This window comes from Nelumbo nucifera, chromosome 2, assembly GCF_055504915.1.
Source record: "Nelumbo nucifera cultivar China Antique chromosome 2, China Antique-T2T, whole genome shotgun sequence".
Classification (NCBI taxonomy): domain Eukaryota; kingdom Viridiplantae; phylum Streptophyta; class Magnoliopsida; order Proteales; family Nelumbonaceae; genus Nelumbo; species Nelumbo nucifera.
In genome coordinates, this window is record NC_142650.1 from 25581146 (window position 1) to 25592168 (window position 11023).

The window sequence follows — 11023 nt, forward strand, 5'->3', positions numbered from 1 at the left end:
GTAGCATAGGATTCCAACATTCAACATGGATCACATGCTGACCCCTCGAAATACAGTATTTGTATCTGTATTTTGTATTCTTCCCAAACTGAGCCTCGGTTCACAGCAACAAGGATATTTCAGTGTTCTAACCAAATTCTGTTACGAGTAGCGTCTTATGTGGTTGAAAAGAGAATGTCAAGCATTATGGGGTGCCACAGAAGTGAGAAGTTTAACAATATAAACACATCATAACCCAAATTCAAAAGATTGGGTGAATAGATATAAGTACAGCATTTGTGATAACTTAGAAACCCTAAACAATATTTTCTTTACAAAGTACTAATGAATCCGCCCATTTGACACCTCCGCGTGAAACAACCGTGGATCTGAGAAAGAGTATAGTTTTATGGTGTTTCAAGCTTGAGCAACAGGCAACAGCCAAGAGGTCCAGGATGAAAAATGAACCTACTTGTCATTGATTCAAGGATCTAATTTTGCCTTATAGCTTGAAGGTCCTCAATAATAATACTGGAAAAATGTCAAAATTTTAGCACATGACCTGATGTGCCCAATACAACACTTCTGCATACTGTAAGCAATGAATTGATTCTTCACTCTGTAACCTCAATGCTACGGAAAACGAAGAAGTCATTCTGTACCCGCGATCAGATTTGCCAAATCTGGTATTGGTTGATTCTTCCTTCTCAAGAAGCCTTCAGGGCATTCATTTTATCAGTTATCTCTTTAATCACTCATGCCATCACTTCCTTCAAAATCACTAAAACCAATGATAGCTTCACTGACATCTTCATCAGTTTCCATATCATCTTCAGGTTCCTCTTCTTCGCTTTCATCCTTATCTTCATAAATGATGGGTTTCATTGTGCTTTCTTCATCAGCCATATCTTCCAAAATCTAGTAGGAAAAGATGTTGTTAGGTTGATGATCAATAAATGAAAAAGGTACAAACTTAATCCATTATAACACTCACCCCTGCAAAACAGTAGTCTAAGCAGCTTGATAGTTGAAGAGCTGACTGAAAGGTTGAGACTCTAGATTCAATGAGCTGAAAAGGGGTAATAAAACATGGTTAGAGAATGTTCAGATGCCTTGAACCTAGATACATAGCTGGAACATGAGGCAAAAAGGAATATGGCATAATAGATGGTAATGATTGTTCATTTTGAAATGACTATTGTTTGATAGATCTCCTTTATGGGTTTGATTCAATAAAAGACCCAACGACACAGCCATGCCAATGTTGGATCTGTAGAGCACAGAGCACGTTTAGGGATGAATACAACATACTGATGTTAGAATTCTTTCCCAACAAGGATTTATACAAAAGGATATACAATAAAGTGTTAATAGCCAAAACAACTTTGGAAAGCATTATCCAGACTACACAAATCTTGTTTTGTCATTCCACTTTTGAGGCCATCTACTGTAAAATTGCAAGTCTTCACTCTTCAGGTCTCTATACAAATAATACATTGGCTGGAGAGGCACCTGAATTTTGGCAAGTTCAAGGAATGAGTTTGCTTATTTGCAGCATGTGTTTTCTACCAGCCTGTCACCCGCATGACACCTTCCATTATTTACATTTTCCCCTTTCAAATACATTGCATCTTCTATTTAATTACAGGCTCTGACCTGGTATAGAGAGTTGAGTGCAAAAAACGAAGACTCCTGGGACATTATACTGCTTGCATGCTGAAGAAGTAGACTTCTAAGCCATGGAAGAGCACAAGCCAAAACTGCACCCCTATTTGTACAAATTCAGATATACACATACATCAGACTCATATCATAAACCTTAGACAGATGATCAACATAAATTGAGGTTCAAGCACCTAGAGGATCATTTAAAACCAACCTACTCAAACCTTATTACAGGCTATTTATTATACCATCAGCATGAAACAGACCAATCACAATTAAATACATGATTCATTCACCATCTATTTTCATGAAATCTTTCAAATGAAGAACTAAAGTGGTGAATACAATGTCACACATACAAACTATCCTTTCCTGTTGGACTCAAAATAAATCCTGCTACTTTACTGCAAACAAGGTATGTTTGGTAAAAAACACATGGGAAAAGAGGGTGGTTTAGTGAGATTCACATGTAAGTACCAGAAACTTTGTTGGCTGTGCACTAGTGGAAGTTTTTTCCATGTCCAACTGGAGAAGATTCAAAATCATGTAAAATCCCTCACTTATTGCTTGCAATTAGAGTGCGTTTTAAACCCAATTAAAAGGAACAGATACTATATAAAATTCTTAGCCAACAAAAACTGATTGAAGAAACACTCTGACCAAGGGCTGGCTAGACAGAACCTACTCATGGATTATCGTGGACCAGAATGGCCTGCCCACTTTGCTAAACAGCCCGCCCCAGTTGTCATATTGACTGAGGGAAAAAAAATGGTCCGACTGACATGTGGACCTACTGTCCCTAATGCATACCATTCTTTAGGCCCATTGATCCAGTTGCATAACACAATATCAGAGGCATGCTTCAAAGTATTATTAACAAGTAAATGTCAAAGGCATGGTTTGAAAAAGGAATGCTAACAAGCAGCTTAGATGCACATGCAGCACAATGCAGACATGATGGGGTCCAACAACTTTTTTTTTTTACCTCGACTGTATGATAGGCATCAGGAAGTCCAAAAGCTTGAGAACATCAGATGGATTTAACAATGAGGTTGAATTTGCAATAACCTGCAAGCCAGTAACATATCATGCTAAACACTAAGCATGCCTGCAAATGTCCCAAATAAGATAACAAAAGCAACAATACAGATAGCACAACCTGTAGAAAATGCAATTGTTAATTATATAGCTAAAGTGGAACTGTGGAAGTCTGACCTTTTCATCTTGGTTGTACAAACAATCTAAGAGAAGTGCACGATCATCAGCATGAAGTGCTTGCTTGAGCAACACATGAACTGAATCTGCACTTGGGAGATTTGTTCCAAAAGAAGGTTCTTGTTTTTCAAGGCCATTGGCCTTATCATTATCAATCAAATTTAGACTTGCAAGCTTCTCACCCATGGTTGGCTCAGTTAAATCATCATCAACACGGATCCCATCCATAGCCTCTGGCAGAAATCCACAATAGGTTAGTCTATGAATTATGATAGGTGCAAGAGCACCTTAAGTCTTCACTTTTTTTTCTCAGGAATATCTTAGGCACCCTCCTAGGTGACCACAAACAAGACCCAATACAGATCTAGCATTATGGCAACTTACAATATAGGCAAGGTTCACAGTATCAATACAATACACCCCACATCAGGCATATCGTATCATATCTTTAGGGGTCTGATACACCTGTTTTCAGGAACCTTTTTTTATGAATATATATATACATATATATATATATATACATATATATATGTATATGTATATATGTATATGTATATAAAATTGAAATTTGAAAAAAAATTAAAAAAAAAAAACATTAAATGCACATGGTTTAAAGTACTGATACACCTCTGCCAATACAAAGAGATGTATCGATACTTTAACCATGAATATAAGTAATGGGTTACAAGAGATGTCTAATGTTCAAAACTAATTAGAGATCATATTCTTCTGATGTTACAACCGTTTTTCTTTATTACTGGTTGCCCAGAGAAAGTGAAGAAAACCTGGAGTTGGGATAACCAACTCAGTAACTATGAGCCTATCAATTCTAAACATTGCCCTATCAATTCTAAACATTGCCCTTCTTCCATAAGTTTGTTGAACTAACAAAATTTTTACTTCTTTCCTTCAAAGCAGTTTAATTTCTTCATAGTTTGATTAGTAGTTCTTCAGGGGTTGGGTGAATTTACTTTCGTTAACTAATGATTTGTTTTAGAAGGCATGGGAGGCATACACCTGGAGGTGCACCTCCAGGTGAGACGCCCCAAAAGCGTCTCGAGGCATTGACACCTCTGAGACGTATGCCTCATACGCTTTTTTCACGAGGCATCCTAGAGGCGTATGCCTCATGCACCTCACGCTGTCATGCACACCTCATATAAAAAGCCAAAAGAAAAAAGAAAAATAAAGGAAAAGAAGGAAAGGGAATGGAAAGAAAAAGAAGGAAAGGGAAAGAAAAAAAAAAGAAAAGAAAAGAAAAGGGAAGGGAAGGGAAGGAAAGAAAAGATAAGGGAAAAGAAAGTGGGCCGGGGGCAAAGCCCTCAGACCCCCTTGGCTGGGGGGCATTGCCCCCCCACTCCGGCTTGCTCACTTTGCTCACTTGCCTCCACTTCAACAAGACCCACCCTTTCAACTAGTGCTATGCATCTTCATTCTTCTTAATATAAAAGATTTTTATTCAAAATAAAAAAACAATGAGCTCCTCCTTCCTTTTCTTCTTCCTCATCCCCCTCCTCTTAAGGAGGCTTATGCCTCTTACGTTCTAAACTACGCTTCACACCTCTAGGTAGTGGAATGCCTCGCGTCATGCCTCTGTGCTTTAAAACATCGCTCATTTTTAAAACATTTTGTTCATGTGCATGCAGCCATGCCTGACCATGGGATTCAGAGATTTAGAAGCCCACGTGCTTTGTTGAGTCTCTCATTTTTAAAACATTGATGAGTAGGTAAAAGAATGAAAAACAATCCCCGCTTTAAAAGATATTCAAGGGGGTGAGAAACATAAGAATATGTCGACTATACAATCATATTGAGACAAAGAAAAATTATGACAGAAAAAGATAAAGATTAAAAGATACAATCAGCCCTGTGGGATAAGTCCCAGGTTTTGGTGTGTCAAAAATGGTTTGACTCTACCATTCCTTCCCTTGCTAATGTTTCAGCAATACCATTAGAAGATCTAGAGCTCCATCTGAAAGAGCTGTTCAGCCTGGTTGCCAAGCCCCTTGCTTTATGTGTTTTCTTTGCAGAAAACATCAAATTGGTGATATATCACAAGAGATCACAAAGAGTGATCGGTGATAGAGAAGAGAAGAAACAAGAGAGTTAGAAGAGAGAAGGTTATAAGAGGAAGATTCAGGGTTCAAAAAAATGGTTAGACAGTGTTTGCCTTCACCATGGATAGGAGTGAGTTTTCAGACACCCATAGAGTTTTATTGAGATGAACCATCCTTTGGCTTTTGCAGGAGTTTATTCACAGTATATTTTCTGCTGAAAGCCAATTGCAAGTTACACTTGGCCAAGACCTCTTTTCATCAGCTGAACATTTAATGGTGATAGAGACATGAACCAAACACAAACAACTTTTGCAGAAAACAATCAAAAGGAAAAGGCATTGGCCCTCAAAAATCAGAATAAATAAAGAAAATGGAAAACAACCTTTTGAAAAGTGCAGAGAGAGATGGTAAAGCAACTTTCAGTATTATAAACATAAAACAGGATCATCAATTTGGTGAGTACCATTGTCCAGGACATGATAGACTTCTAGTAATGATGGACGGCAGTACATCTGATTGACTCAACTTCAAATTGCAAATAAAGTAGTGACATCAGCCTCCATGAATGTGTAGTGCAAATATGGCACAGTCCAAAAAAGGGCATTCTTGTTTGTTTTCATATAATCACATCCATCTTTGAGTTCACAACAACTTACAGCAGCTGTTATGTATACCACCCATTATTTCTTGTGGTTTTGTAGATTTAACAGTTTATGTTTCTTTCTTAGGAAATCAAGTACAGCCCTCCATGCCTAAGGCAGGCAGATATTTCAGTCATCAAGCAGTTATTCTGGTACAGTGGTTGCAAGATTTCCATTAAAAAGGTTATCCCTAACCCATAAATCTAGTAACAAAAACTGAAATTCTAACTCCAATTGAAAGAAAAAGCCTTACCAAAACCAAATGTGTTCCCTGTAGTTATAATGTCTTGATCTGGTGCAGCCCTTTTCTTATTTACTTTTTTCTTCTGCATTGGTTCATCTGCTGCTTTTGACTCCAGCTTCTGGATACTCGGAGCAGAATTTTCTGAATTGGGCACAAATTCTACATTTTGTAATTACAATAGAAAAGGCAAGACCGAGCAGCTAAGATAAGCACAACTTTGTAATTATGCACAAAATCTTAAAATATCAACCATGTCACATTGTGGAAATAGAAAAATAAAATATAGCAAGATAGAAAATCAATTTAATCTAAAGAGAGGTATCAATGATATTTCCAAACAAATAAGTGATATACATTTTCTAATGTGTCTAGTATGATAATAACACCAACTTCCAATCAAGCATATAAATAAAGCTTGAGTTTGATATCTCATACATGCAACTAATATCATCTAGCTTACATATTGACTGGTATTAGCTCCAAAAGAATAGAAATTATCAATAGATGCATCACAATGATGAAAGTTCAATAACAATGATGGGTAAAAATGTCAATAATTCTTGTAAATTCAAAGATGACTTATGCAAATAAATTCAACTCATTAAAAACTTCCATGACTTTATGGGGTGCATAATTTATATTGAAGTGAAAATTTTATAACTAAATGCAAAAATCAATCCTCCAAAAGCAAAGTATAATATAAGAAAAGCATTTCAACAGAAGCAAATGACATAAATTCCCCATTATAAGTTATTAACCCATAAAGACCACATAACAAAAGGTAAGGGAAGATTTGTCTATGCTAATATCAAAAGTATGCAATGATGACCATCTATGAGCACACAAGGGAATGAAATACAACCAAGAGATAGATAAGGGGGAAAGCAAGTTTAAGCAATAGAAAAAAAAAATTGTATCATTTTACATATATCATGGAGCAGAAGAAGGAGATCCATTTGTCATACCTTTACCTCCAAGATCTTCATTTTCTTGAAGACTGCCAGCTATAGTTCTTGACATCATATCTCCAGCAGTAACAATAATATCCTCCCCTGGGTTAGTAATCTCCAATACATTAAAATGTGGACAGTCTATGGAACCATATGCAATAAGGATAGAAATTGGCTTATCCATCTCTAAAGCTTTCAATCTAGCAGATATGACAGGAATACGACCCTTCTTGGCACTTCCACTCTTTTGTCGGTCAGCTTTTGCTTTGATAGACTTGACCATGATCTTTGTAGGGCTAACCTTGTCTTGTGAAATGGTCTTTAAATCCCACAAGTAAGCAATACCAGACTCTGTAACTGATAGGACAACCAAACCATCTTTGTCCTCGGAAGAATTTTTGCATTCTAACATAAATGGAGGATTTTTCATAGAAAGGGTGGGCCCGGTAGTTCCATCTGTGGTGCTGGAATCACAGTGCCACACTTGAAGCTGCTTATCCCCAAATCCTGAAGTAACAATGGCCTTGGCACCATCAGAAACAGCCATATATTGAACAGAATCCTGTAGCAAAAAAAGGCTTCAAATGTTTTACCATCATGATGAGAACTGACTAGATATGTGATAGTGGAAGAAATAACTAACCAGATCAAAGGGAAACTTCTGAAGCTCTTTCCCATTTTCTAAGTTAAATACCCGTATCTTAGAAGATGCTACAGCTAGAACTTTCTCATCTGGCATCAAAAGAAATGATTAATTTTTCAAACAAGAGAAATAATTGCTTGGATAAGGTATCACGTTAATGACATGCAGGAACCACAATTTACTAACCAGAAGAAAGAGACAACGATGATATGGACTTTTTTGAGGCCTTGAATTTTCTCATAAGTTCTCCAGTTTGGGGATCCACTTCAGATGCCACTCCATCAGCACCAACACAGAGAAGGGCATTGCCTCCATTTAGAAAATAGAGACCCAAAGTTCCACTGGGTAGAAAAGTGGGAGAAGGATGTTATTATCTAGAAAATAACATGTAATGGATTATAAAAAAAGAACATTGAAGAATATTGAATCATAGAGAAAAGTAATCCACAAAACTAACAAACTATGGATATGTGGCTTTGTAGCAATAAGTTATAAATGACAAACTTCCCAGTAAGGAGAGAAAAAACCAAGCGTCCCTATGAGAAGCTCCTTTTTAAGAGTTCATAAATAATTGTGGAGGAATAATAACAAATTATCTAACTTAAGTCAAATAAGCCTCATTTAAAGTTTAGCTGCTAGCATCTGATATTCAATAGAAAATTTTAAGAAACAGCAATGCCATAAAATTGATCAACTTAATACCATCTATGTTTAAAGAACAAATATCACCAACCAAATAAAATTATTTAATTAAGAACATCTAATCTATATCAGTCTGGTCTAAGGTATCCTGTCTTTTAAGGTGCTTGCAAGTGTAATCCTCAAGGACAGAAGCAATCAAATGCCTGAGCTGCATATCTGAAGTGTGACATTATTAGTAGGTGAGCACCTCATGAACATATCTTGTATGTTTAAAGGAAGGAAGAAAATGAAGAAAAAATAAAGAACTGCAGAAATTAGGTTGCTTTAATTAACTCTAGTTACTTTACAATTCAATTAGTATTAATATAAGTTAATGAGTTAATCTAGTTCTTTTTTTCTTGATCAGCAACAGCTATTGATTTCGTTGATATATGTAAAAAGCACGTGTTAGTCTAGCTGTATCAATAGCACACACAACACAAACAAAACAATTATATTCTATGGCTAATAATACCGGGACATCTTGTCATTGACAACTGAGGATGTTCCCCTAGTGAAAAGCAAACGATCCCCCCTAAACATAATAATAAAAGTTCTTTCAAATTCCAATAGAGTGCATATTGACTATTACAGGTTTCATGTCATCCTATTTTATTTATTTATTAATTGATATATGACAAAAGGTGCGCTCATGAAGCTTACTAATCACCTATTGCACAATGGAAGACCTGACTTCCAATTTAACATATTAACCGTTGGTAGTGCTAGGCCGAAAGGATATAGTGCCACAACTACCACGACTTATCTTGAACATTACCAAACACATACGTATAATGGTCTGATCAAGGAGTGCTCACTCAGCTTACCTAATGAGAGATTGAAGCCCTCCTGATCTTTTAAGAATCCAAAAAATAGTTTCAATCACCCCTAGGTGAAAAGTGAAAACTATACCTGAACAGGCAATTCCAATTATGAAATCCACAATCTTCCAACTACAAAAACCCTCCTGGTTTGCTGTTATTGTTATTTTGACTTCTTTTTCTCTAATAAATAGAGATCATGTTTGTTTGTTCTTTTCTTTTTAATGAATTTTTATTTATTACAAAAAAGAATATTAGCCATGCTTTATTAAGTATCTTTTGTTTAATTGCACATAGGAATCCTATTACATCTGAAGCTCTGAATATTATTTTTTACTGAAAAGGAAATAAAGGAAAAATCCACATATAAGTTATATTTACCGGTCTGCATTTCAAGATCTGTTATTAGTGTATTACCTAACAATTCACAACATTTACTCAAAATATTAAGTAAAATATCCAACATGGGAATAAACCTACCCAGGGTGGCATTCAGCAGATGTCCACTTCTTCTCACCAGTGGAAACATTAAAGGCCAAAATGTTGCCAGTAGTTGTGCCTAGAGCAAGTAAGATTGTACCAGAGCCTTTTCTACGCTGAAAATAAAAATATAGTCAGAAACCATCTAGGTATTACATATCCAAAATACAGAAGTTGCACAACAGAAGATCCATTTGCCTGAGAATACCTTTTTCCCAATGAAGATACATGCCAAACAAGAATAACAACGGTCAGATTCTTCATCTTGCTCTTTAAACTCTGCGAACAAATTTCCATTGCTTGTGTTCCAGATCTGTAAGTTGCAGGTTTTGTTTTCTTTAGAAAGTAATCAGAAAATGGACCAACTAAATTGTCTACTTGAATAAGTAAATAAGAATTACAGAAGCAAATAACAATAACCAAAGGATGCCCATGTTAACAACCAACAATGAGGCAAGAGAAGACATATCCGAGTACAGAAGAGCAGAACACTCCCAAGCCACAACAAGTCCAAAAACAAAAATGAAGAGGGTATGTGTTACAAACCAACCAGTTAACATAGAACAAGCAATAACTTCTAGTGGTTATAATTGCATAAGGATGAAGTTAAAATCACTAACTACCATTCAAAGAATGAAAACGAAAAATGAATCAAAGAGAATCACTGACTTCTACGAATTTTAGAATACTAAAAATGGCAATTGCAAAAAAAAAAAAAATAGGTATTCTTCAATTAACTTAAATCCCAAATCAGCCCTTAGGCTTTACTTTCAACTAGCCTATTAAGAGAAATTCCCAGGCAGGCTTCTTCGACGAATATGACATCGTTCAAGAACCCGCCAGTGACCTCATATAATGTTTATTTTGAAAATTTCCACTACAAGCTTCATCGTTGGTCCAATTCATCAATAAAGAGCATTTGTTAGGACGGATTTTTGCACAACTACAACCATTAATGTTTCAATGGGCAGTTTCCAAACTTATTCAGAAAATCTAGTTTCTGAACAAGCACTAGTTATGAAGTAGAGAAAAAGGCATTAGCCAAAGTCCTTTTCAGGTAAAAGCATCTGGGTTACGTGAAATCAAAGTATTGATGGCCAAGAATCCCCATGAGAGAGAGAGAGCACTTACTTTAACAACCCCATCTGGAGATAATATGGCGAGGAAATCACCGTCGGGAGTGAAAGCAGCGTGGACAGATTTCAAGTTATGGCTCACCATCTCCGTCAAGCAGAAGAGCTGCTGCTGCTGCTATTCGGTGTGTGCAAGCGAGCAAACAAGAGAGAGGGCTGCCGAACCAGGGTTTTAGCGCTTTGGGGTTGAACGAGCGAATATCCGAAATTACCCCTCGATCAGCTAAATAAATTCTGGAGGGAAACGCTGTTGGTTAAGCCCTTTTGAGGAGGGCTTCAGCTTTGATGGAGCTACGTTGACTGAACCAGTTTGAGAGGTGGCTCAGTTGGTATGTTAGCTGGCTCGTTCCAGATGGGATTCGATTCCTGCTGCCACCAAATTTAGGAGGAGGGGTTACAACTTACAAGTGTGGTTTTGCCTTATTCAAAGGTCGGGTACGCCTCTCAATGATATCTAAAAATTGGAGGCCCGATCCAATTCAATTATATAATTGGATCATATTTGGATTTTACA

At 36.6% G+C, this 11023-nt stretch overlaps 1 protein-coding gene across 2 annotated transcripts; it reads right to left on the reverse strand.

Moving 5' to 3' along the window:
• Positions 1-203: 203 nt before the first annotated feature.
• Positions 204-10700, reverse strand: LOC104595338 (WD repeat protein). 2 transcript variants are annotated; one of them, XR_016083094.1, is made up of 13 exons: positions 10508-10700; positions 9585-9689; positions 9377-9492; positions 7581-7735; positions 7395-7483; positions 6767-7313; positions 5811-5942; positions 2860-3092; positions 2630-2712; positions 1636-1747; positions 1492-1552; positions 974-1048; positions 838-897 (listed from the first exon to the last, which is right to left on the reverse strand). XR_016083094.1 is itself a non-coding variant. In XM_010256035.3 (12 exons), the coding sequence occupies exons 1-12, from the start codon at positions 10595-10597 to the stop codon at positions 727-729; spliced, it is 1908 nt and encodes a 635-aa protein (XP_010254337.1). In that variant the 5' UTR covers positions 10598-10697; the 3' UTR covers positions 204-726. The 2 variants fall into 2 exon arrangements, 1 of the variants encoding a protein (XP_010254337.1); XM_010256035.3 differs by lacking the exon at positions 1492-1552 and having other exon boundaries at positions 204-897; positions 10508-10697.
• Between the last annotated feature and the right edge of the window lie 323 nt (positions 10701-11023).